At 41.9% G+C, this 27,961-nt stretch overlaps 1 protein-coding gene and 1 pseudogene across 11 annotated transcripts in view; one reads left to right on the forward strand and one right to left on the reverse strand.

The window, feature by feature from the left end:
- The window catches only part of DLG3 (discs large MAGUK scaffold protein 3), a 64,526-nt gene that overhangs the window by 11,450 nt on the left and 25,115 nt on the right, over positions 1-27,961 (reverse strand). For all 11 annotated transcript variants that reach the window (XM_060138625.1, XM_060138628.1, XM_060138627.1 and 8 more), the window contains 3 exons: positions 13,659-13,773; positions 838-1,014; positions 516-591 (listed from right to left, as the gene is read on the reverse strand). In XM_060138625.1, coding sequence (XP_059994608.1) covers positions 516-591; positions 838-1,014; positions 13,659-13,773 — 368 coding nt within the window. The remainder of the gene's footprint in view (positions 1-515; positions 592-837; positions 1,015-13,658; positions 13,774-27,961) is intronic.
- Positions 22,045-24,886, forward strand: LOC132513972 (chromobox protein homolog 3-like; annotated as a pseudogene).

A 27,961-nucleotide genomic window follows, 5' to 3' on the forward strand; every position in this document is an offset into this window, starting at 1 on the left:
ATACACACAGAGTCATCTACTCCGTGTCTCTCTTCCCTCTACCGCTCCAGAAGTTCTTTGGCCTGTGAAGCTCACAGAAGAAAAGGGGTGAATGGACAGAGCCCTCATGCCTCGTTCGGTCTGAAGGGCGGTCGGAGCTCTGGGGCTGGCCTTGCTGGCTGGATGACAAGGCCAGGCTCTGTTCAGGGTCCCCACAGATCCGAAAGGGTCTACAGCCAGGGAGACACCCACAAGTGGTTTCATGTGCCCCAAGAAAGTCAGCCTTCCAAACAGTCCAACTCCAACACATCTTCAAGAGCCAGTTACCCAGGGGGAAGGAGTATACACTGGCTGTAGAGGTTGGGTGCCCGCTCTCTCTGCTTTGTGAAAAGCAGTCAGTATTCTGATAGGACAGAGCCAGCGCCCTGAAAAAGAGATATTCTTTTGTGCTCTCCAGTTTTCTTATCCACCAGACAGACTTCAAGCTTCTTATGCCTCTTCACATGTGGCTGACTTCCTTGGGGATCCCCACTTACCCTGTTAGACTCAATCATCCCCGTCCTGGCATGAAACTTCACGGTTTTCAATCGAGCCCTTTCTTTCTTTTCCACCCTGTTTTGGAGTCAGAAAGAAGTCCTGTTACTGCCAGTGCATGGTCTCAGCAGTGGGCTGCAGTGGGCACAGCAGCCATCTTTGACTCACTGAATCGTAACCATGTCCTGAGCACCAGCTCTCTACCAAAAAGGAGTAATAAAGCACATCCACTGCTCTCAAGCAACTTATAGTATAATAGGTAAAAAAGAAATCAATACCAGGAACAGGGGAAGGAAAACCTCTCTCATGATCATGACGACTCACCTCTTCTTACTGGGGATCACACCAATTTGCTCACTTTCTCCATGGGGGGTCACCAGTCTCGCCTGCCACCACTCATCATCAGAGGCGTTAATGACATGTAGAATGTCACCATAGGAGAAGCTGAGGCCTTGGCTCGGCAGGCAGCTGTCCCGAGTCCGGTCATAATCAAACAAGGCCCTGGAAACAAACAGTGAAAGATGAAATGGTCATCTCAACCCTAAATAGGTGGAAGGATGGCAGAGGAAGGTCAACCCAAAGAGCCAGCACACACCCAGCAGCCTTACAGCAGACCAGAAGGAATTCTGTGGGAGACTGCATCCTTCTTTCAGTCTTGACATTGTAAATATCCCATTCTCCCAACAAGGGGCATAAGGGAAAACAATCTTTCACGAGTCCCATCTCCTCCCAGCTTCTGGACATGAAGTGTGAGTCCAAAGCAGAACACCCTCGCTAGTCTTCTCCCTCAGCCACGTCCTAGGGAAACAAGTTAGTTCTGCCAATGGGCTGTCTCAGTTTACAACAAATCTTTAAAAAGTAGTTGAAGATAGGACACAAAAATGTTAACTACAATCCCAAACAATGAATGGTAAATGCTGTAGAAATACAAAAGAGAAAAGGGCCGTGCATCCTGGGGCAGCGAAAGAAAAAGCTGAGGCTGATGTTGACCCCGCACAAGGATAAAGTTGAAGGGGCCCCTCTAAAGAAGTCTCCCAGTTCAGTCTCTCTCTCTCATATACGGGGAAACGGAGGCTCAAGGAGGAAGAATAATTTGACTGAGGTCACACACCAAACTAACTGGGACAGAAGCCAGGTCCTCTGATAAGACATGCAGAGTAAAGATTAAAGGGGAGGGTAGGAGAAGGTGGGGAGAGAGCTATTCCATCTAGGCTTGAAAAAAAGGAGGAGACCAGCCTGGTTGCAGCTGAGAGTCATGGAAAATGAGGCTGGAAATAAAGGTCTGGTGCCAATTTTGGAAGGTCTTGAATAGACCTGATCTAGTGACCCCTGAAGATTCGGGAGTAAGGAAGTGACACATCCAAAGAGACTTAGGAACATTAATCTGACCTCATATATGATGAGATAGCAGGGAAAGGGGGCGGATTTGAAGGAACATTTAAACCAAAGCTGCAAGCTCAATCCTTCAGGATAGACTGCTGACTTCGGCTCTGGTGAAGCTGGTACTTGACAGCAGAGCTCCCCTGCTCAGGGAACAGACACATCTACACGAAAGTGTCTACTTTTCTCATCCACTGGATCTCTCCTCATACGCAGTCACCACAAATGGGTGATTTCAGTGAAAAGTTTGTATTTTTCTACTTGTAATCTAGGCTCTGTCTTCTTCATATTCTCTGTTAACACCTTTGCACATACAGCCCAGCAGATTTCCCAGAACTAGTTCCAAGACTTAGACTTCTACCTGCAATACAGTGGTCTGTGGCTCAGAGGGAAGCTGCAAAGTAAAACATACTATTTCCCCATGTGCAGGCCGGCCCAAATGAAATGCAGAAGGTCATAAAACTGTGGAGCGTGAAACCCCCATCTACATCTTAAACTTCTTAAAATGGAATCCTTAAGAAGTCACTGTCAGAGTATTTGAAAATGAAAATACCCAAATTCTGACCAAAAACCCTTTATCTCCCTCAATTTACACACTCAAAGCAATAAGGAGAGAGGCTGAGGTCAGCAGATTAAGGAGGCCCTCCATCCCCAAGGTTCTTTCTGGGCTTTGTGTGATAGAATCAAATCTGAACACGTCTGCACTGCATTCGAAACTGAGTGTCCTAAAGCAAGGAAGCTATTCTGTCAGAGCTTCCTACGAACACGTGCATGGTGAAGACCTTATCTTAAGTGACAATGAGAAACACTAAATGTCATTATGGGCTTCAAAGATTAAAACAAATATAGTAAGGAAAAGAACAGAGCTTGGATTCCGCACAAATTAGTTTGGGGAGGGAAGGAAGAAGATATTGAAATGAGTTAGGAGAGATTAGGATGAGGCTGTAGAAGATTAGAAGGGAGAGTTTACTGGTTACAAGTTTAAAACATAAAAGGGACAATCCAATATATATTTTAGCACCTCACAGAACCATATTGACCTTTGGCAACAGCAGTAAGAAGCTGGAGTACATACAGTAAAGTTGATGTAAACATTTTCTGGATGAGGAATCCAATTATTGGTAATTGATTAAACATCTGAGATTTAAATAAAACTAATAGGTCAGTTTACTTCCAAGATGAATTTTGGATACTTTACAATATTAAAACACATAACACGAGCTAAGTAAAAACAAAATAAGCACAGATCCAAGGCAACAAGAATGCCAGCAGTTCCCACTGCCTGTCAGGAATGGAACTGTTTGGTTTGTTTTTAAACCACAGGCATGTGTTCCTTTTACGACTTTCAAAAAATGTAACTCAATTTAAAAAGGAACTGCTTTCAAATATTTTAGCTGTTTCTTTTTCTTTTCTAACATATTTCTAAACAACTGCTTCTTCTTGCTTTGTTTTTTACATTTTAGACATTATGTATCGGTCTTCTATAGCACTCACCCATTCTTTTTTCCCCTGCCCTCCCAATTTAGTTACATCACATTTTTTTGGTTAAACAATATTTAATTTTACATCATTATGTAAGTGGTGTTCATAGATGACTACCCCTCCTTTCCTATAAACTTTTTCTATTGTTGTTTTTTTTAAAACAAATTTGTTTATTTATGTTTGGCTGCGTTGGGTCTTCGTTGCTGCGTGTGGGCTTTCTCTAGTTGCCGCGAGAGGGGGGCTACTCTTTGTGCTGGTATGTGGGCTCCTCATTGTGGTGGCTTCTCTTGTTGCGGACCACGAGCTCTAGGCGTGTGGGCTTCAGTAGCTGTGGCACACGGGCTCAGCAGTTGTGGCTCACAGGCTCTAGAGAGCAGGCTCAGTAGCTGTGGCGCACGGGCTTAGTTGTGCCACAGTATGTGGGATCTTCCCAGACCAGAGCTTGAACCCGTGTCCCCTGCATTGGCAGGCGTATTCTTAACCACTGCACCACCAGGGAAGTCCTCTATTGTTTTTTTCCTGGTGGAAATAAATGCCTGATTTTTCATTTGACTATATTTCTACATCCCTATTATTTTGTAACTCCCTTATTTAACACATAGAAGGCTATTTAGATTTACTATTTCTTTTTGTTACAGTTAAAATATTCGAAAGCAGTTACCTTTGTGTAGCAAGAAAGGGGGTGAATAGGCAAGGGATTAAATTTTTTGCATATGCTATTGTAATATTTGACATTTTAAACTATCCATATGCATTAATTTCATTAAAAATGAAATTAATAAAGCTCATTATAGAATATTTGAAAAATATAAAGCCTAAAAATAGAAAAATCACATTTAATGTAACTTAGAAGTAATTCTTCATACTGTCGTGGTATTGTATAATATTGCGTAATAAACACAGAAATCAAAAAGTACATATTTCTCTAAGTTACAAACATGGTGTGTATACACAATTTTGCAACCTTACTTGTCACTTGAAATTGTATCATTAATATTTCCCATATCATTGACTATTCTTCAAAACTAATATTTTAAATGATGATACAATAGTCTGTTCTTAAGGATATTCATTAATTAAGCAAATATTTATCAGCATCTAATATGAACAGACACCACTGTTCTAGGCACTTTTAAAAAAGAAAATAAAAAGGGCTGGGGGAGTCAATAAACCAGGCACCTGCCTTGAGTCATTTACTTCAGATGAGGAACCTGTTTGGCTCTAAGTTCCCTGGCATAAAAAGGCAATTTCCCAATAAAATGTAGTACCTAAGTTTACCTACATTCTATCTGATAAATTTGTGAATGAGCAATAGTGAACAACAGAATGGACAATGCTTTTTTTAAACGATGATTTTGTTAAAAACATAGCAGCCTAAAACTTGAATTTGAAATTCCGAACTACAATATCATTCTCAGTTGAGAACGTAAAAGGCGAATTGACAAGAATTTCCTTTTCTATCAATTGGAACAGCAAATGAGAAGAGCTCTGTAGAACACTGAAACCTCAAGGGTCATTTCACCCCACTTCCTATCTAATAAAGGAAATTCCTTTGATATTCTCTAAATTTCTTTCCAGTGCAAACATTTAATGAGTCTGAGTCCTTCCTAGGTCTTCTCTACCAGGCTAAACATTCCTAATTCCTTCAACAGTCCTTCTTCCATTGTCATGATCTTGATTTGTTTTCCAAGTCTCTTCCTGCTGAAATTTTGTCTGACTAAGAGCTTGAAAAGTACCTCATAGACAATGAAAACCAGTCCCAGAGATGCACAGGGCCTCATCTTAGAGTTGTATGATGGTTAACTCTCAGACCAGGGCTCTTAAATCTCAGAAAAATTTTGTGAGGTCTAAGTCACGGTCACATTTTTAAAAAAGAAAAAAAAAAAGCTAACTGTCCACTTGGCTATGTCTGGAAAATATCTTTCTTCCATTATTTACATACTCACTGAGTCTACTTTGGGGCACTGTGCTTGACAGAAGGGAGATACAGAAGCAAAATGAGTCTTGGCCTTGTGGAGTATGCTGACAGTGTGTCATAGCGAGAGGCACAAGGGCAGGACAAACCAAGGCCTAAAAGCCTTCAGAGGGAACATAGGTCACAGCGAGCTTGGGGAATCTATGGGGAGGTGTTAACTTTGAACTGGGCCTCCTCGATGACGGTTCAGATTTCAAAGACAGAGATGGGGAGAGGCCCTTCCGGCTAGAAGGAACAGCATGAGCAGAAGCTCGGAGGCAAGCAGCCCAGGGTGTGTACCGGGGTCAGCAGCACCCACGTTTGGCCTCACCGCAGGGCACTCGGGAGAGCGGTTGGCCAGGGCCTGCCTGTGGACAGCCTGGAGTCCAGCTAAGGAGTCTGGCATTCATTTAGGAGGCCTTGTGTGACCGACTTCATTGCCTCACTTTTTTTTTTTTGCTTTTTTTTTTTTTTAAATCATTACCAGGCTGGTGACGCAGTGGTTAAGACTCCACGCTCCCAATGCAGGGGGCCCGGGTTCCATCCCTGGTCAGGGAACTAGATCCCACACGCATGCTGCAACTAAGAGTTCCCGTGCCACGACTAAGAAGCCCATGTGCCGCAACTAAGGAGCCCACGTGCTGCAACTAACACCTGGTGCAACCAAATAAATTAAAAAAAAATCATTACCAGGCTAAACTTTCACGTGGGAAGTAATCCAGTAAAAGAGAACAAGCCTGAGTAGTAAAGTCAAACCACCTTTCAAATGACATGTATTTCATGTAATAGGAAAAAGTATGCAAATTAGACCTTAATAAATTTTGAAAAAATATTGACTACCTACCTAAGATCTTTAAGAGGCATGCTAAACTGTGGCCTTCTAGCAATAACAGTCTCTCTTAGGAACAGCCTAGAAGCCTAAGGAAGTGACAGGGATTGGCACCTTGTTACAAATGCCTCTAGTCAGGCTTGATAAGAGGATCAAAGAACACCTTTCTCCACAACATGAATATATCCTCCTGCCCGCCCCTTTTTATCCTTAGGGCAAGCACTAAGGAAAGTCAAGGCAGTAACATACCTCCCCTTTTAAATCAGACTGAACAACTGTCCTGGAGCCAAAATCCTACACATGCAGGGCCCAGATGACACAGCAACCAACCTTTTCAACCTCTGACTCAAACCAAGAGTGAGCAGAAAAAAAAAAGCAACACCTGTTTTCTCCGGACACCTAAAAAAAGACCATAATTAACTACTCCGTCACCTTGGTCCCATCTCATGTGTGTGAGCTTATTGACAAGATGGTGTGTTGGGAGACTAGAAGCCTCAGAAACTCCTTATCCTTCCTGGGTGTAAATATAAAGAATCTCATGGGGGCCTCCAAGTTAAGGACTGGTCAGGTCAGAAGGAAACACTATGTCGGGAAAGAACAAAGCTTATGGAAATATTACCATCCACAGCCTAAGATCACAGTGAGTGGTCTACATAGAAGATTATTGACTTCAACCCTGAATATGTTCTCCTTGGTTATGGCCATGTACCTCTGTGAAGCAAAGGAGAGCCAGATCTTGGGTATTCCCACAACTTCTCAAACATCATGGCCAGGCCAGAAAATACTGATTTATCTTGAAAGCAGGGTAAAGAGCATGTCCCAGGTAAAATGTGGCACGTAAAAACAGAAAGTGGGCGATGAAGCCACTTCTGGAGCCAAGTCACAGCAGCATGAAAAGCAGATGCTCACTTCCCAGGGTCTGCAGGTTGGAGTTCCCAAGCTAAGTTTCAGCGCGGCAGCTTTAAATGCCGCTGCCTGTCTTTCCTAAGGAGAAGGTGTTGTCAAAGGTCTTGAAAGATATGTTGTTTAAGTGGTGACCTTTCAAATAGTATCCCCTAAGAGCTGCCCACAGGGATGATGCACACGCTCCAGAGGACTTTGCCTAATCTTCCTTTCAGCTGGGACCTCACTGCCAAGTGGGAAAGCAGGAATATAATCAGCTCAAAGTAAACAGATTACCAGGCCCAAAGTCTCTGCAGTTCGGGTCCTAAAATTTAAAGTTTAGGGTCTGAAAGATTCAGAGAAATCATACGCATCTGGCCCAGACACCCTGGTGTCTTAGTGAACAGGAATGCAAAGAAAATGGCAAATACCGAGGAAACCGGTCAGGCAGGTTTCTCAAAGCAAAGTAAACAACAGCACTTCAGCACTACAGCCTCAAAGGCAAGTAGCTGCTTCCATGTACTCACCTAGTAGTGTGCCCACCTCTTTGCCTGTGGACCCAGCCATCTGTCTGGCCTGGGAGGCTCTGCCTGTCCCCTTGCGCCATCAGCAGCTCCTCTGAGGCCCAACCCAAGTTCCACCCTTCTCTGTGACCCTGCCCACTCCAAATTTCCTTCTTCCAAATTCATACTACGTATTTAGCAGTGATCTTTCTTTATATTTTCTGTTTATTGCTATTTAACTCTTGCAGTTTTCTAATCTTTCATATTATATCCCTTTGGGGAAAGCCCTTTGAGGACTGAGGCCACGTATGATGCTCGTGAATGGTGGATGAGACCAAGCTGGGGCAGGGAGCACAGAACACCCTCCCAGTTACTATCCTGCAGTGTTCTTCCACTGTATATCCCTCCCATACCAGTTGGGAGACATCGATTTCTTCCTTTGGTCAGTGTTATGGGCTGAATGTTTGGGTTCCCCCCTCCAAGTTCATTTGTTGAGGCCCTAACCCCCAATGTAATGGTAATTGGAGGTGGGGCCTTTGGAAGGCAATTAGGTTTAGATTAGGTCATGAGGGAGGGGCCCTCATCCTAACATTAGTCCTTTATGAGAAGAGGAGGAGACAAAGAGACCTGTTTCTCCTCAGAACACACCCAGGAAAGGCCACACGAGGACACAGCAAGAAGGTGGTCATCTACAAGCCAGGAAGGGGGGAGGGGGCTCACCATAACCTGAATTTGCCAGCACCTAGAACTTGGACTTCCCAGCCTCCAGAACTGTGAGGAATAAATGTCTATTGTTCAAGCACTCAGCCTATAGTATTTTGTTACAGCAGCCCAAGCTGCCTGAGACAGAAAGTACCAGATAAAGGGCACATATTACTTAAAAATTCAGCAGCCCCTCCCTTGCCTAGTCCATCTAAAGGATGCACAGAGAGCTGTAAATCGGCCCTTGACCTTAGTGCAAGAGTTAAAATTTCTCGCAGCTCCTGAAGAGCAACTCAAAAGTCCAAACTTGAGTACTCAGATAGACACAAGGTGGGTCATCACAGGAGGGGCAAGTGCAGCTGGCAGCAAGTCAGGAGTCCCTTGCACACCTTGAAGAAGGGAACATGGAGAACAGGGGAGGGCACTCTTCTCCTTAGTCTACCTCAGAGTCTCAGGCCTTAGAGAGCAATTATGAAGTTAGAGGGGCATTCACAGACCCACAGTGTGTGAATATTCAGGGTTCACAGCACCTGTTGGATCAGCTGAGGGGATTACAAGTCCAGGACTGGTGTCTGTATATGATCCAGCAACAGGCAGTTCCAGAATCACTGATACAGGAAACTATCCCATCCTCTGGTAGCCCTGAACACTACATAAATTGTGGTTGCTTTTTAAGATGCGGATTATCATCACTCCCAAATTCTGTCAGATAGTGAAGCCTGCCAATATTACCTCGCTGGCATCTTAATCCACTACTGAAACTCACTAATGAGCAAGACAAAGTTGGGCTCCCCCGAGCACCACCCTGGGCTAAGCACAGAGCAGTGTACAATTAATGTCTGCTTGTGAAGAAGAAGGAGCACCTTCCAGCCTTCTTTGATGACCAAGCCAATATTTCTGACATTTTTTTTTGACATTGTTTCTTGAATCAGGACTACAGATGGGGCATGACTTCCTTCCTAGAGTGGGAAGAAAACTGGGATGGCAGATGGCCAGCCAGAAGGCCAGGACTCCCAAAATGCCTGATGCTGTCCTGTGACTGCAAAGAATGTAGCCAGGCTAGCCGGAACAGACTTTCAAAAGCTATTTCTACAAATGTACTATCAAGCCTCTTGGCAAGCTTTGGAGGATAAGGTCTTTTGTTCATTCATGAAATAAATAAATAAACTAAATACAAGTGTAGAACTTGGAGGTCTCTGGAACTCTAACCTACCCTGTGTCTTTTTACTACCTTCACATCAGAATGGCCTGAGTTAAACATCTAATCACCCTGACCCTGAGCAAAAGGCTCAAGAGAGGCATATTTTGTGGACTTTTCTAGTGTGGAAGGCAAATTAACCAGCAGAGCAAAGGCCCTAGACTGGGCAGAAAGAGGGGCTCTGTTCACCCTGCCTATACTATTTAAGAGGTGTTTCTATAGTATGGTGAAGGGTGGGGAAGGCCTTTCCATTAAGTCACTAGTGACTTTAAAACCAAGTTTCATTTTCCAAACACTGCTATCTTTCCTTCTTCCTCCTGCTCCCCGCTCCACAAATCCCATCTCCCCTGTGGTTAGTGTGGCTGCAGCTTCCTAAGGCTTCACCTGCTACAGCCTCGGTGCAGCTGCAAGAGGGTGTTATTTGCTTCAAAACAGTTTTGCAACCCCATGCGCACGAGAGGAGGATAGAGATTCAAGGGAAGGGAAGGGAGGAGGAGCATGTCAGAAGGGGAGACAACAGCAAACAGAATTAGAGGTGAAATCCCACTGTAAAGGGTTCCTTCACTTTAACCACCTGCTGCGTAGTATCATCTGTGTGGATGGCAAGCTGCTGGAGGGCGGGAACCACGTCTACCGCTTCCTTGAATCTACCGCCACAACCACGCCCAATTTCTCAGGCCCATGCTTTACTGCTTTCCACGTGGCAGGAGCTAAAGTAAGTGTAATGTTCAGTTGTTCGAGTGAAACAGAAATAAATGTCTATTGTGACAAACAAGTGGTCATTCCTAAGCATTATGACTGCTTGTTAAAAACATACATTTCCCCAAACCTGGTGAATCTAAATCGATAGAAGAAGAGCCTGGGAATCTGTACTTTTACTAGCATGCCAGCTGATTCCTATCAGCAAGTTTGGGAAATGATGAGAGAGCTCTAGTCAGAGCCAGGTTCAAATTCCAGTTTTGGAACTTCTTAGCTGTCTAACTGGAATCTCAGTTTTCTCACCTGAAAAATAAGAATAATAATGCCTACTTCGTAGCATTATTAAAAGGATTTTAAAAGCAATTTAAAGAGAATGTTTAAATGTTTGTTCCCGTAAATGTTTGTTTAAAATGTTTGTTTGTTCCCCTTCATCCTGAAGACACTGGGAACTACTAAAAGCCTCTGAGCAGATCTTTAGCTTCAACCTGCTCTGCAACACTCAGACAAATGGCTGCCCAGCCTCTTTGGTAACACCTCCAGTGACAAAGAATAAAATTTACTATCTGCAGAAGCAGTTCATTCCACTTTCAGACAGTTTTAATCATAAGCTCTATCTTCCTTATGTTGAGTTGAGATCTGCCTTGGGTGACAGAACAAATCTAATCCCTTTTCCACATGATAGGGTGACACAATTAGTTTAGATAAGGAAAGTAAGGAGGATGAGTAGGTGTGGGGGTCCATTTGGAACACACTGCTTGTTTGAGGCACTGGGAGGGCAGCTCCAGTCACGTGTGCAACAAGTGGTTGATACGTGGGTCTGGAGTTCAGTAAAGAGATCAGAGTTGTCATTTACACAACAGGATTTGAAGCTGTGAACATAAATGACATTGCCATTTATGGGGCAGAGCTAATGAAACGTATTGAGGAATGGTCAGCAAGGTAGAAAGACAGCCTTTAAAGAAGAAAGCCGGTAATACACGGAAACAAATATGAAGAGATCAGACCAATGGCAGAGAATCAGCGAAGCAGTCACTACTGACAGAGTTGGGCTTCTGCCCCTCTGGAGCCTTTCAGAGTTGCTTGGAACCATACCACCATGCTGATAAGCAGATGCACACTTCCTTTCCTATTGAAAGAGAAGCAATTTGAAGCAATAGCAGCAGCAAGTACAGACGACTGCAATATTTCCAAGCCTGGATGCTAAGACCAGTTTCTCCAAATAAGGCTCCCATGCTCCTATCTTTGGGGGGAAACACTGCCTAGTACAGTCCCTCCTGGAGACTGATCACAGTAAAGAACCCTATTTTCCTCTGTTTAATCCTGCATTTGCCCAACTTACTGAACCACTGATTTTTCACACAATACTTAACATCTTGAGGAGCTAGTGTTTCCTGGCACATAATGTGGCAAATGTGGTGAGAAGAAGAGAAACAAGACAATAGTTTAAGGGACTATTGGTAATCAAGGGAATTTCTTTTCTTTCCTTATTAAGAATGGAAGAACCTTGAATATACTTAAATGCTGAACAAAAGGAAGCTACTGTAGAGTAAAAAAGGCCAAAAACAGGCACAAAAAGCAATAGAGCGAGCCAGGCTTCAGGCTTTGGTAGAGGGTTAGCTTAGCGAAATACCTCAGCTCGCTAATCTAGCCATAAAATATTATTTCCCTTGATGAACTCTAGTGATTACAAATGTTCACTATTCTAAACCATATTTACTTTCCTCTGAGGATACAGATATTATCTACATAAGGTTAACGGCAGATGATATAAACTGTATAAACTGATTCACTAGAAACAGAGTGCAGTCTCCACCCTCCTCCCCAGAGTCAGATGGAATGCGTCCCTTGCCAGGACCAGAGAAGGGTGTTCCAGGTCTTCCAGGTTGAGAGCTGATGCCCCACTCCCCCTGCCCAGGCAGGGAGAGCTCTAGCACAGGATAGGCAGAGAGGGGAAATTTAGAAATAAAGCTCTCCAAAGAAACTGTCTTGCCTAAAGATCAGCTTCCCACACACACTGGAGTGCCACATCTGCGGGGGCTGGAAGCACGGGAATGGAACAATCCTGACCGAGTCACATAACTATTACCCTTTTGCGGGAGGCGACAGCATATTTCTGAGTCCCCCCATTGGCACCCCAGTGTCTAGGCTGCAGATCCAGAGCAAGGGCTTAGGGACAGAAAACAGGAGACTGAAAAGATCACCAGTGACTAGTCCAGCCTTCCTCCTGCTCTCCTCTCTTCACAACAAATGTGAAGAAAGCTGCTCTCAACACAGAGGGAGTAGAGCTGAGGGTTCATTTTAGAAAAGAACCATGAAGGGTTCTAGTGGGCTTGAGGCTCAAATCTGGGCTCCCTTGGCTCTTCTCCGTGCAGGAGGGTCAGGAACTAGCAACTGAAGAAAAAGAAAATCAAGCACCTGAGAGAAAAACTGCAATTAGCATTTATATCGGTTGGCTATGTCATCTCAAACCCCAAGGACAGAGTAGATGTCACGTTGCCAGGCAACTAGCAACTGTAGCCTCCCCTCCCCACCTTCCAGCTGGTATCAGAGGCCACTAGAAAAAGTTTAACCCAAGAGTCTGATACAAGCATTAAACACACACACACACACACACACACACACACACACACACACACACACACACACACACGGCTCAGAGGAGTAATCCTACCACCTCTTTCTCCGAGGATTTTATCCTTGGAGAGGTACAATATGCTTGCCCCAGACTGTTGGAGTTTTGCCAAGAAGCCCAAGCAGGAAGAAGGAAACTATCCCTAATTCTAGGAGGAGTCCATAGTGTTCATTTAGCAATCCAACTCTCTAAGAGGTTTGTACTTTGACCTGACAAAGTATTATAATGTGACTCAAGGGTCAAAAGCTCAGCCTTGGACAGTATCTCAGAACAGCTTTCAGCAGCAATACACTCAATGCTATATATCCGTTCCACCTACCCTTCCTGTGGAAGATACACCATCCCATCCCATGTCCCATGATTCAGATACAGCAGACCAGTGCACAGGGAGTGAGGGAACACAATTAAAAAAAAAAAAACCCAGAAAGCAGCAACCTGTCAGTTCTTTGGTTTCTTAAAAGAGACCCTGTACCAGAACACAGTGATAGCTGATATGCTCGGATACAAATTCTGATGTCTATTATGCATATGTAGAAGGGGAGAATGCCAAGTTTCCCCTCAAATCACAGATTGCAAGCAAAGTACTTTGAACATTTGAGTGCTCTCTGAATGCTGAATAGCAACAATCACCCAACAGTCTTTTACAATTAGAGCAAACTGAAAATTTCCCATACTGAGTCATTCAGGAGCAAAAAGGAAGAAGCCAGCTCACAAAAGGGAGGAGATACTGACCATAAAGCACACAACCTGAGCATACAGTGCAAAGTGTTGTTTTAGTACTGGGAGTACACACTCCCTACCCCACTAGTTAAACAAGAAGGGCTGGGTTGGCACGGAACTCCCCTTGTGCAGCACAAGGCCTGGTGCTCAGAGGTGAGACTTACCTGACGTACAAGGACCTCTTCTCACTCGTTCGCAGGGACCCAGACCCAGAGCTCATACTGCTGTTCATCATTTGTTCTCGCAAGTCATGTATCTTCGATTCAAAGCGACTGTATTCTGTCAGAGAGACAAGGGAAAGGACAAGAAAAGAATGAACCCAAGGAGTTGCACCAAGCCTGTGTGCCAGCGGCCAAAGAGCCAGGAGGACCCTTGGCTTCAAAGCAGCCAGAGCCAGCCCAGTCAATCTTTGCTTTGATAAGCAAAGTACCTCCTCAATGCACAGAAAGATTTCTCTCCACCCCCAGACTAGTAGAATGAAAGAATACACCTGAAAAAGGAGTAACATTTGGACATATCGAATGGAAAAACTCACTGATCCTTAAAAAAAATAACAACTGGAAAGAGGTTCCAGTGCAGCCTTCATTAATCTTTAGAGCAGGCACTAAGGCCCAAGGAGAGCAGATGGGAAAAGAGACTTTCCCGAAAAGTGGATTGCAGAGAACAGATGGCCCTGAGATGCAGGGTGGTGGGGCAGCGAAGGACCTGAGGCCATTATATCACTGTTAGGCAAAGATGATCTGTTTCTAGATGACTTGTTTTTTTGAGGGGGGACACTGGAATGCAGTACAAAGGTAAAAACAAACCTCACAATCAGAAGAGAAGATCACAAAGCTCTCCTGAATTATTTCCCTTTTAACAAACAGGGTCTTTGGCTTCAGTAACAATTGAACATTACAATAGAAATTCTCCCAAACCCAGAAGTCTGCTGACATCTTTCTCCTCCAAAACCATCTAGCCAGGGGGGTCATAAGTCCATGCCCAACTTTGTAGCCCACTGACACCGTTACAACAGTCTGAAAAAGTCTCATCATTCTGGAAAGGTGACTACAGGTTTACACCCAATGTAAGAAAACTTGACATAGGAAAATTAACTCTATCCATACAATTATTATAAAAGGCTTTTTACAGGGCTACTTTGCTGTGACACTCTCCTAGCACATTTTAAATATGATGTTCACATTTACCACAAACACACACACACACCGCACATTTTTCAGGTCTATAATTGCCAGTCTATAATTACCACATAAAATGGGATATATCTAAGGCACAGACTGTGAAAACGGTAGAAAACAGGCATACTTCATTATGACAAGCTGATTTTAAAGGAAGTCACAATTTATACTGGGGGTTGAAGGTTGGGGAACTGCTTTAAAAAACAAACACATTTCCAGGAAAAAAGAATTCCACAAAAGCATTTTCATGCACCACAGAGGGCTGGCAAGAAGCATCCCCATCTAGGCTGTAAGACTCTACAGGCAGAAAACAAAACACCTGTTCTAACACCTGACACTCCCCTTCCCTCAGCAAAGCAACCTGACCTTCAGCTGGGTATAAAGGGAAACAGTAAAAAGCCTAAACAGGAGGGAATAGGGTTCTAACTCATACAAATATCCTCTTCTCAACAAAGTTTCTTTTTGTTCACTCTGGTACCAATGAAGCCAACTGGTTAAACTCATGTGCTCTTTCATTCAGCACGCACTGGTGTTATGGTGATTTGTCCTCATTACTTACTCCTGTCCCTGAAATCCTGCAGGAAGCAGTTAAGTCACTGACTCACCCATTAAATGTTGGGGAAAGAAAAAAAGAGAGACAGCAGCTGGACAATGTCCCTATTCTGAGGGTTAGAAGGCAACACATCAATATCAATGAGGCTTCCCAATCTAAAGGTAGAAGGTGGTGACCGATCTGTCATGGCAGCCCTGGATGGCCCAAGCGCGCAGCAGCAGGGCTATCTACCTCTAGAGCCGCCCAGGCGCGGGTCCCGCCCCAAGGCTCAGCCCTCCAGCCCAGCCCTCTCCAGTTGGCTCCTTTCTGGCCCTCCTCCCCACTCACCGGCTAAAAGGAGACTGGGTGAGACAAAGAGATTTCTGACCAAGCAACCCCTTCTTGAGCAAGATAAGTAAAAGGCAGAAATATGCGTTGAACACAGAAAAAAAAAAAGAAAAAAAACCCACCACCCAATCTATCCTTAAGCCATATTCCCCCTCTCCCAACTTGTTTATATATTCTCTTCTTTGGAATTGGCTTGCCCACTGAACTCCAACTTAGCAGCCGGTCATGGCAGTTGCTTAGTAACTACATTTCTTAAATAACCCTTTAAAAACAACCGCCAAACCACCATTTCCTCAAAGCTCCTAATCCAAGGTTGATAACGCTGGGCCAGAGAGCCCACTTAAAATAGACTATAGAAAGAGAACAAGGCTATTGCTTTAAGGAAGCCACTTTCTGTTTTCTATGTGCTACTAAGCTTTCAAGCCTATTAAATAGTGTTTTATTCACTTTTTCCCCATTCAGATGATCCCCTTAGAGTTCTAGCTGCTCATCGGTCTCTGCCTTTTATTTGTAGAGTTATCTAATGTCCAGTAGGCACAAAGTAGGCTCCGAATAAATGATTGTTGGGTAAACGAGGAGCAGATTAAAAAACTCTGCCCAAGTCGATGCTTCTGTTCTCAAACTAATAAAACTAATGGTTTATTTAACTCATGGCTGCCAGCTTCACTGAGGGCTTGGAAAAGTAGTTAAGAAGTATTCCCATTTGCTTTTGTTCCCAAGGTTAACTGTTGGGAGCAATTGGAGTATATGTTTTTTAAACACCTTTTTGAGATGTTAATAACCCACAGTGGGCATCTGATTAACAAACTTTGTTTATAACAAAGAAAAAAATAATTCTAACAAAAAGCTGTTGAGAATAGTCTTTAGATAGTACCTCATCTTAATATTAGAGGCCTCATTTTCCAAGGACAAAAGCTTCACCTAAAAAGCATCTGAATTCTAAGACCTTACAATTTGCCAAGGTCCCTCTTTTCCCCTTCCACTCATAACAAAGCCGTTGCTGAAAGGCATCTCCTAGGCCTAAGTCTTTGCCTAAGAAGCCCACCAGACCAGCCTCTTTAATCCAAAAGGCCTACTTCAAACAGGTTATTTTAAAGAAACAACACTTATTACTAAAATCTCAAGTCTACTAAACTGTGTTATATTCATTTTTTTCCCATTCATATGAACCCAACCATTTGTGATCCACAAAGATATCCATAGTGAGTCAGTCATTGCTCCCTCATTCTCTTTACTAATCACAGAGAGAAAAGGGAGTGGGGTAGGGGACAATCAGACATCATTCCCCAAAACAGGATTTCTCACTGACCATCTGGGGTGCCTCTGAAAGATCAGGATTTGGGACCCTACCCCCTGATACACTGACTCAGAACCTACTGAGTGGGCCAAGGAATCTGTATTTTTAACAAGCATCAAGGTAATTCCGATGCCAAATAAAATTTGAAGCTGCTGGTCTTGATTACAGAATTGAGTTTTGTTTTGTTTTGTTAGTTCAGGGAAAAGATAAGGTAAGTATCCTGCAGCCTGTCTCAAAAGGAAGTTAGGACAAGAGGGTTGGAAAGCTCTCCAAAAAAAAAAAAAAAAAATTGGCAATACAACTGCAAATTCCACGGGAAAGGAAAGTGCTAAAGAAGCCTCTGTCCAATATATACACTACCAAACGTAAAATAGCTAGCTAGTGGGAAGCAGCCGCATAGCACAGGGAGATCAGCTCGGTGCTTTGTGACCACCTAGAGGGGTGGGATAGGGAGGGTGGGAGGGAGGGAGACGCAAGAGGGAAGAGATACGGGAACATATGTATATGTATAACTGATTCACTTTGTTATAAAGCAGAAACTAACACACCATTGTAAAGCAATTATACTCCAATAAAGATGTTTAAAATGAAAAAAGAGGGCTTCCGTGGTGGCGCAGTGGTTGAGAGTCCGCCTGCCGATGCAGGGGACACGGGTTCGTGCCCCGGTCCGGGAGGATCACACATGCCGCAGAGCGGCTGGGCCCGTGAGCCATGGCCGCTGAGCCTGCGCGTCCGGAGTCTGTGCTCCGCAACGGGAGAGGCCACAACAGTGAGAGGCCCACATACCGCAAAAAAAGAAAAAAAGAAAAAAAAGAAACCTCTGTCCAATGTGCCTGCAAAGAAATCTAATGAGTTTACACTTTTTTAAATTATAAAAGTAGCACATGATTTTTTAAAATCTTTAACTTTTTTCTTTGGACATTCCTGTATCATTTCCCCATCGCACTACCCAGAAGTAACCAGTTAGGATTTTTAGTATGTATCCTTCCAGACTTACTTCCATGTATATATCGTTTATATACATACACTCACAACTCACATAGATTCACATGCTTTTTTCATTCTGATATATAATGGAAACCTATTCATGTCAGTACATAGTGATCTACCTCGTCCTTTATAATAGCTGCACAGTATTGCATATTATGGACAGACCATAATTTATTCAGTCATATCCCAACAGACATACATTTAAATTGTTTATAATTTTTTTATATTACAATCAATGCTGCTCTGTATATTTGTATGAGCATTTCGATAGCATAGATTCCTAGAAGTGAAAATGCAGGGTCAAATTACATGCACATGAAAAAATTTGATTGGCACTACCAAAATGAACCCCAATATTCTGAAACCTTCATGACTGGAAGTGAGGATAAACTGCTAGTCTAAAGCTTCCAGCAGCTCTTCTGTTCCTGAAGAAGTAGAGGCAGAATTTACCTTTAAGGACAGATTGATCTTTTTGTTTGGGGGAAAAAACTCTAATAAGCCTTTTGGTTATGAAAAAGTAAAGCCAAGACTGCATTCTGGAATAGACAAAGAGGAACCTCAAATGTTCTCTGCATAATCACAGAAAAGGTCCTCCTGTGGGTGGAGCTGCTGATTCAAAGGGCTTGTCCTACCACCTATATGATACTTTATCTACCTCTAGAAATATCTACCTCTAGACTTGACCACTCTGCCTCCTCCTACTTAGTAATTTCATGCCAAACCTCCCTGGTACAGTAAATGACAGCCCCCTTCCTCCTGTGCACAACCAGTGTTTCCTCCGGTGCACAACCAGTGTTTCCTCAATGTTTTGCTGATGTTCTTCCTAACTGCTTCCTCAATCCATCTTTCTTTCTAACTTCCATTGTCATTGCCTTTTCCTTTTCTCATGATTATTTTTATCTCTTGCCTGGATTTAGGTCACACTGTGTTATCTCTTCTCTGGACCACTGCTGTATTGCTCTAGCTGGTGGTCTGCCCCCAGGCTCTCCAAACTCCAATCCAGCTTAAGATTCTTATTTGAAAAGCCTTCCTAAAATGCCAACTTGTAGCCCTCTGTCCAGGTATCTATAATAACTCAACAGCAACTACAGAACTTTAATATCTCAACTAAAATTTCAAAGACTGCTAAAACCATCATCTTGTCACTCTCAGCCGATCTATCCCATGTTTTATTAGACAGATCCTCTTTTGATCTAACCTGCCTGGAACTCTTGAACACAATTTGTTCATTCCTACCTATTATTCCCTTGTCCTGAAATTTTCCTCCCTGCCTGACACTGAACATCCTTTATGTCCTTCACCACCCAGAAGTTTTATTCATTCATTTATTTATTCAAATATTAACTAAATGTCTACAGTGTGCCAGGCATTATGAGAGCTGATGGGGATATAATGGTAATCAAACAGTTCCTAGAAATTACAATAATGAAAAAAACAACTATTTAATTACAATTTTAATTACGATTGTGACAACTGCTATGAAGAAAATGCTACAAGACGAACAGGGTGACCCAATCTACTGAGTGGGGGATGGGAGGTTAACAAAGGTTTCCATGAGGATGCGACATTTAAGCTGAGACTTTAAGGATGAAGAGTTAGCCCGTGGAAAAGGGGTAAAGAAAGCATTCCAGACAGAAGGAACAGCATATGTGAGGGTACAAAATATCTGGATCACAGGGAAGTAAGGGAATACTGGCAGGAGATCAGACTTGTAAGGTAGACAGAGGTCAGATTATACATGACCTTGTGGACTACAGTAAAGATTTCTGCTTTCATCCTAAGAGTAACAGAAAGAAGTCACTGAAAGATTTTAAGTAAAGGAATGACATGAACATGCTTGTATGTGTATCACTATGGCTATTGTGGGGAGAATAAGTGTGGTGCCTCACATGTAGATTTAAGTTTCTTGACAGCAGAGGACCATGCTTTCTCTTTTTGTCTAGGCCCTACAGCCCCTAGGGGGGCCTGCTTTACAGCATCCAAACCAGCTAGCCCCCTAGCCTCTGCTCAAATATATCCAATGTTGGGAAGCTCTGTATTCCTTAATTATTAGACAACACTATTCAAGAGAAAATTCTTGGATTGAGGGCCATCTCTTTTGCTAACTGGTCCTACTTTGGTGTCTAAAACAGTATAAAACATGATGGATTCTCTTCTGCATAACTGTATGAAGGAACAGTTTAAAGAAAATCAAAGAGCTGGGAAAGCCTGGAGCAGGTTCCAAGACTACTGAATAAGACTGAAGAGAAGGTAGAGTGTGAACAGGGGAAGGAGAAGTGATGGAAGGTTAGGGGGCCAGATTATAAGAGTTTGAGATAGGACTTTTCTTACTAGGCTTTGGGAACCACTGTTAAGTGTTTAAATATGAAAGTGATACAATTAGAACTCGGTTTGGGGGAAGATTATTCTGAGAACATAATACAGAGGGAAAACAGCGACAAAGATAACAGAGACCTGTTCTACTAGTATAGACAATGACTTCAAAGGCTTGACATAGTGTGGGGGCAACTGAGGACAGAAAGAAGAGGCAAGAATCAGGAAATATGCTGGAGCTAGAGGAGAGAAAATCTGACATCTGACTGGATGTAGGGTGAGGAAGGATCAAAGGCAGCTTCTGAATTTCTTCCTGAAAGACCAGGAAAAGGTGGGATAATGTCAGCCATAATAGAAACTGGCCATCATGTACTCCAAGTAAGTTCTCTATTCTCCAGGCTAATATTGTTACTTCCTTAACCATTCTTCATCTAACGTGGTTTCCAGGCCCTCCACTACCTCTCCCTTTTTAAAATCTAGTGCCCAGAACTTGTGGTGATGTCATTTTCTTTACAAAACTGTAAGCTCCTTGATGTGGTTTTTGTTTCCTTCTCAAAGTTTAGCGTGGCAATCTGCACCCTTGTTGAATCAACGATCTTTACTGAACGTGCTAACTCACTATAAAGATCCAACAGGACAAACCTAGACACTGTAATTCTCAAATTCTGACTCCTCAGGAACTAATGTAAGAAAAAAGAATACAAAACTTTCTCCTTCCACTGACCCCAAAATGGTAAAAACTGAACAACAAAACCACAAACCACTTCTGCAAAACACTAACATATCAGAGGTTTCAAGACCTACTTAATAGCCTAATAAAGCATCAAAGAGGACTGAAACTACAATATTCACTAATATGAAATGGACACATAACCAAGCCTCCAAATCCATCTCCCCTATAAGACTTTGATCTCAAATGCATCTACGTTCCTAATGACAGAAAAACTGTCTTCTCAGGATAAAAAATGACATTTGTCAGTAATTTGGAAAAGCAGAAAGGGGCTCAGTTTCTCAACCCATAGAAGACTTATGTGGTTCTATTTGATTATGGGTAGGAAAATGTTGTAGAGACAGGAAACAATGGGAAGCAAAAAAGGGTACTTACTCTGCTTGAAGCACTGACTACCTATGGTTTGAATGAAGATATAAAAGGTAAATGCTCCAAAATAAAATAAAAACCATGCCTACCAAATTTGGAAGTGACAATGAAGCTGGGGAGACAACTGGATGACAGACTTCAGACACACAGATTGTGACAGGTAGGAACAATGGAAAGACAGGAATACAAATAGAATGCAAAAGAGAAATGTAACTTCCTGACCTTGAGTCCCCACACAAATACTGAGTAGGGAAGACAGGGCTGAATAACAGCATGTGTCTTGGTTGGCTATCAACACAAAACAAGGCAATAGCTGCCCAAAGGCTCGTTTGTTCCTATGGAAGTGAAGGTGTTCCAATCTCAAACTCATACAGCCCTCATTTGCCATTGCTGAGCTGCCCTGAGCTCAGAGGAATCACCCGTTGTGCAAATGTACAGAACTCGTGAGAGTCACAGATTTTGATGAGTATGAATTGTGTTTTAGGTTTCTACAGTTGCCTTTGGAGTGCAAACCCTCAGGATTTGTATGAATTACAAGCATCTGTCCCAACAACATAGCTCATGTTTTCAAAAGAAATGGATGGAGCCAAAAGTAAAATAAGCCCATCAAGAAGATACCTGTCAGTGTGGTGATAAGTACATGAATCGTCAAACAGCACAACATTTCTTGGAATCACAAACTTGTCTCTATAAAATAATATGAAGCCTATTACTTAGGTTAGTTTCTAATTATGGGGCATACTATTTAAAGAATCTGACACCTCTAACGGAAGCCGCAGACCCGGACCGGAGCAGCTCGGAGGCGGTGAATAATAGCTCTTCAAGTCTGCAGTAAAAAATGGCCTCCAATAAAACTACATTGCAAAAAATGGGAAAGAAACAGAATGGAAAGAGTAAAAAAGTCGAAGAGGCAGAACCTGAAGAATTTGTGGTAGAAAAAGTACCGGACCGACGTGTAGTGAATGGGAAGGTGGAGTATTTCCTGAAGCGGAAGGGATTTACAGATGCAGACAATACTTGGGAACCCGAAGGAAATTTAGATTGTCCAGAGCTAATTGAAGCATTTCTTAATTCTCAAAAAGCTGGTAAAGAAAAAGATGGAACAAAAAGAAAATTTTTATCTGACAGTGAATCTGATGATAGCAAATCAAAGAAGAAAAGAGATGCTGCTGATAAACCAAGAGGTTTTTGCCAGAGGTCTCAACCCAGAGCGAATAATTGGTGCCACAGACAGCAGTGGAGAATTCATGTTTCTCAGGAAATGGAAACATTCAGATGAGGCGGACTTGGTGCTGGCAAAAGAGGCAAATATGAAGTGTCCTCAAATTGTAATTGCTTGTGTGTGTGTGTGTGTGTGTGTGTGTGTGTGTGTGTGTGTGTGTGTGTGTGTGTGTGTGTGTGTGTGTGTGTGTGTGTGTGTGTTTTGTGCTACACGGGCCTCTCACTGTTGTGGCCTCTCCCGTTGCAGAACACAGGCTCTGGACGCGCAGGCTCAGCGGCCGTGGCTCACGGGCCCAGCCGCTCCGTGGCATGTGGGATCTTCCCGGACCAGGGCACAAACCCGTGTCCCCTGCATCGGCAGGCGGACTCTCAACCACTGCGCCACCAGGGAGGCCCTGTGGTTTTTATTTGTAATTGTTTTTTATGAAGAGAGACTAACTTGGCATTCTTGTCCAGAAGATGAAGCTCAATAATTGTCTGCATTGCTTTTTATATATTTTTTTATCAAAAATCTGGGTCTTGATTTTTTTGATTTATTAGTGTGAAGAAATAACTACATTCTAATGAAAATCAAGTTTGATATGTTCGTTTTGAAGTAGTACTGGGGAAGTTGTTGGGTTTTGGGGGGTTTTGTTTTTGTTTTTGTTTTGCATCTGTAGCACTGGTTACTTTGAACAAATAAAAGCTTTCTGTAGTTGCTTCCTTTAGCAGAAAAGAACGTTTGATACCACGGTATATTATTTCCTCTGCATTAGAGAACAGCTTTTCTAAATGTGCGGGAAAATCTCCATAGTCATTACTCAATCAGAATTTAGAATTTGCATTTAACTCATATATGCCTAAGGACCATTCTGGGTTTTTTGTATGTGTATACATATGTAAATGGTTTGGGGGTTTTCTGGTTATTGTTTAAACACATTTACCAAAACAAAAACAGCCTTTCACAACCATGGATAAGCCCATGTTTCTGGGATTCTATCATTTTGAGCAATATAAGAAATCACTTCAACTTAAATTGAAAATTTAAGTCTTAACCTTTCAAATTAAATAATTTTGTAATTAATTAGACAAATTACTGTAAACAATTTAAATTGGATAATTTTTTAAAGCAGCCCTACCAGAATCTGCATCCATATCTACCATCATATAAATGCAGTTTTATATGTAAAAACCCCTGAAAGGAAAATTTTATCTCTGTCAACCCAAATGAAAAAACTAGAAAAATTCTGGTATGTGTTAATTAGCCAAGCAAGACTTAGTTAAATGGACATTTAAAGCTTCCTTTTGGCAAACCATTCTTTTATAAGAAGTTGAAATCCCTGTGCTGTATTTACTGAAAGACTGTGATACATGGAATGTCTCAGACTTGTTAATGGAAACCTAATCAGATGGTTAGAGATGCTGGCAATTTAGGATCTGCAGGAATAAATGAGTGAACCAACTTTACTAATCTAAACTTGACCTGCATGTTTTTTCAAACTTTACCCCAACCCATTCCTTACATGTAGGCTCAATCTTCTCAGTATTTGGGGTTACTGGTTCAGCAGAAGCCAGGAAAAACAATAACTTTGTAGTAATCAGAATGTTATTCAACTGTATATTGTTTACTTTATTGTAAATACTGGTGAACAGTGGTCAATAAAGTTTTATATTAAAAAAAAAAGAATCTGACACCTCTAAAACTAGACAATTTCTCAGTTCCCTTCTAATTTTGACATAATTATGATTTTAGAACCAAATCAATGAGGGCCATAAGAAATCAAACCTAGGACTAGTCTAATAAAAAATTTTAATATGATCTACAAGAAGGAAATCTTCACATCTGCAAATAATCCTAAACTCTTTGGGTCAAAAAAATACCAATTTAAGGAGTATAAATTGCAATAAAAAGAATTTAAGGCTATATGAGAGGGCAGAAAAGTTGCAAACAGACCTCCATATGGGCAAATGCTGCTTGAAGAAAAATAATTGCAGCTCTACTTTTAGAACAATGGGCTCGGAACTATGACTAACCCAGAACAGAAACTTCAGTGTCATTGTATTCTGGTCCCTGCACTGTCACAATGTGCTTCCTCACCCATACACACACATTACCAGGGTCCTGATACTGGGAATAAAACAGAAAACAAGACAAGCCATATCAGCATGCCATAAAAAAAATCCAGATTATCCCTACTGACTGGATGTTTCTGTCCCCTAAAGAGCTTAGTGATTATGCAGGAAGGGCCACTGAGCAAAAGTGCTATACTATATAAATGTGCCATGACATTCAGCCACCTGGTCTGAAACGAGTAGAATGAAAAATGCTTTGATCTCGCATCAAGCTAAGAAAAAGTTTTTCATAGGATCTGGCCATTGGTTCTCCTCACCCTGTTCTAGATCACCCAACAGATCAGGGTAAAAGCTTCAAATAGGGCCTCTTCTCTAATTCAAAAGAATTTCATATAGTATATTCAAATGCAAGATTAACAAAGCCTTTAGCTCCTTTAACCCATAAGTCAAAGTCTATGTAAGAACCACCCCAAGACAAAACACCTCATCTAGAAAACATGAGAATGAATACCTTGCCCTGAAGGTAGCAGGTACTCTTGTTCACAACAATCTTTTCCACTTAACAGAAATGCTGCAACACAGTGACTGAAACACACAACATTTTATGACTAAGCTTGCTAACTTGAGATAATATAACTGATTTCTATGTTTTGTTTTGTTTTTTATTTTTTTTGGCCGCAGCCGGCGGCTTTCCCCCCACCAGGGATCGAACCTGGGCCCCCTGCAGTGGAAGCACGGAAGCGTAACCACTGGACCACCAGGGAATTCCCTGATTTCTATGTTTTACTATGTCAATTGAGAATCTAGATTCAAATGTTCTTCACAGTAGTCACTCCAATAGGATCACGAATTCTCTCACAAATAGTTATTGGGGTATCAACTGAATCTCTTTTGGGTCAAGTTTCTGTGGAAGGAACCCAGAAACTGAGACCTAGAGAAAGACCCTTCTGGTTATTTGTCAAAACATCTGTGGTCATTTTTCATATTTTACTCTGATAATCCCAGAGTAAAATATTACAGAACAGAATTAAGAAACCCCAAATCCAAATTATGAGCATGTGTGTGTGGTTGTGTGTGTGCGTGTGTAATAAAGGTGGCACTTCAAAACAGCACGAAAATGATGGATTATCTAATAAATGGTACCAAGGTATTCCTTAAATATTTGGAGCAAAAATAAGGTAGTGTCCTATCTTACCTCATAAATAAAGTCCAGGCAGGTTAAAGTTTTAAATGCAAAAAGAAAAACATTAAATAACTACAATAAAACAAAGGCAGACATTTATTTTATCTCAGGGTAGGAAAGGCCCTTCCAAACCTAGGGGCAGAGGTGAAATACACAAAAGAAAACACTGATAGACTTGACTACATAAAAACAAAACATCTGTACATCAAAATAAAATAAAATAATAAAGCAAAATGGGGAAAACCGCTGCAATATATATGACAAAGAACTAATATTCTAACTACTTTAAAGCTTTTACGTATCAGTAAGAACTAATGAACATACGTCAACAGGGAAATGGGGAAAGGGTATGAACAGGCAATCCACACACAAAAAAAGAAAATGATGAACAAACAAACACACACACAAATGTTCAATTCTATTATGAAAAAGAAATACAAATTAAGATATGAATTAAGTAACATTTTTACCTATCCAATTTGCAGAGCTTTTTAAAAAATAATACTCCATGTTAGCAAGGTTGGTGGAGGTGGAGAAATATACCAAAATATATCAAATATATCAAAAGTCTTAAACATGTTCATATCCTTTGGCCCAATAATTCCACTCCAAAGAATTCATTCTGAAGGCACAATCACAGATTCACAAAAAGCCTCATACAAGGATATCCATCAAAGTGTTATTTATAAGATCAAAAAATTGCAAACAACCTACAAGTCCTCCAATAAGGGAATGATTACATGAATTATGGCACACACATGATGGAATATTGTTTAATTATTAAAAACCATTTTAATAAAATATGCATGATGCCAAGTTAAAAGAATGGATATAAGACTGCTTAAATACAATGATCCGAGTCTTGAAAGAGATACATACATACTATATGATATATAAAAGTTTGGAGGGAAATATACACTAACACGAGGTTATTTCTGGAGGTAGTTTTACAGGTGATTTGAACTTTTTTTACTTTGTATTTTGTTATGTTCCAATTTTCTACAAATCTGAATGTAATATTTATATATCCAGGAAAAATATAATTTTAAAAATTATATATTTTAAAATTATATATATTATAATATAAAATAATTTGAGGGGGATGGGGAGGCAGACTGAAAAAGACAGGCCCAAGGATGAAGCCAGGACACACGTGCACTAGAAATTCCCCTCCTCACTGCTCTTGACTCCTTCATCATTTTCCTCTGGGACGGATCACCCAACCAGTTGCAGACAAATCCACTTAAATGTATTATCACTATTATCACCTTGCCATCTTATCCAAGAGTAGACCAAAGAAGCCCTGCCAATGCATTGCTAAAATCTAGATATACCACATTTACCCTATTTCCTTGGTCTACCAGTCCAGTAACCCTGTCCATCAAGGCAATTTGGCAGTCTGACATGATTCGTTTGACTTTAGTGAACCAATACTGGTTCCAGTGCTCACCACTTCTTTTTTCTGAGTGTTTATAAAACAACTCTTGGGCTTCCCTGGTGGTGCAGTGGTTGAGAATATGCCTGCCGACGCAGGGGACACGGGTTCAAGCCCTGGTCTGGGAAGATCCCACATGCCGCGGAGCAACTGGCCCGTGAGCCACAACCACAAGCCTGCGTGTCTGGAGCCTGTGCTCTGCAACAAGAGAGCCCACGACAGTAAGAGGCCCGCGCACCGCGATGAAGAGTGGCCCCCGCTTGCCACAACTAGAGAAAGCCCTCGCACAGAAACAAAAACCCAACACAGCCAAAAATAAAAATAGATAAATTAAAAGAAGGCTCAACATTTAAAAAAAAAACAACTCTTAATAATCTAGTTTGGAATTTAACCCAAGATTTACAAAATTCTCTTTCTCCTTTTTGAAAATCTGAAGGACACATGTGTATCCAGATCCCCAATGCACATATTTATACAAAATGTGTTAATTTCATCAAGTTGAAAAATCCCCAAATCTCTAGGGTCTTTGTTTTTTTAAGATATCTAAATTCAGTGAAAAGTGGTGAAAAGTAAACAAAGATCTATTTCAAGAGGATGAAAGCCTTATCACAGGAAAGAAGAGGGGAAGACAAGACCTTTATTAAAATAAGACTGTTATTAACTCAAGACTGTGATTCGGGCTTCCCTGGTGGCGCAGTGGTTGGGGTCCGCCTGCCGATGCAGGGGACACGGGTTCGTGCCCCGGTCCGGGAGGATCCCGCATGCCGCGGAGCAGCTGGGCCCGTGAGCCGTGGCCACTGAGCCTGCGCGTACGGAGCT

Source organism: Lagenorhynchus albirostris, chromosome X (assembly GCF_949774975.1).
Source record: "Lagenorhynchus albirostris chromosome X, mLagAlb1.1, whole genome shotgun sequence".
Classification (NCBI taxonomy): domain Eukaryota; kingdom Metazoa; phylum Chordata; class Mammalia; order Artiodactyla; family Delphinidae; genus Lagenorhynchus; species Lagenorhynchus albirostris.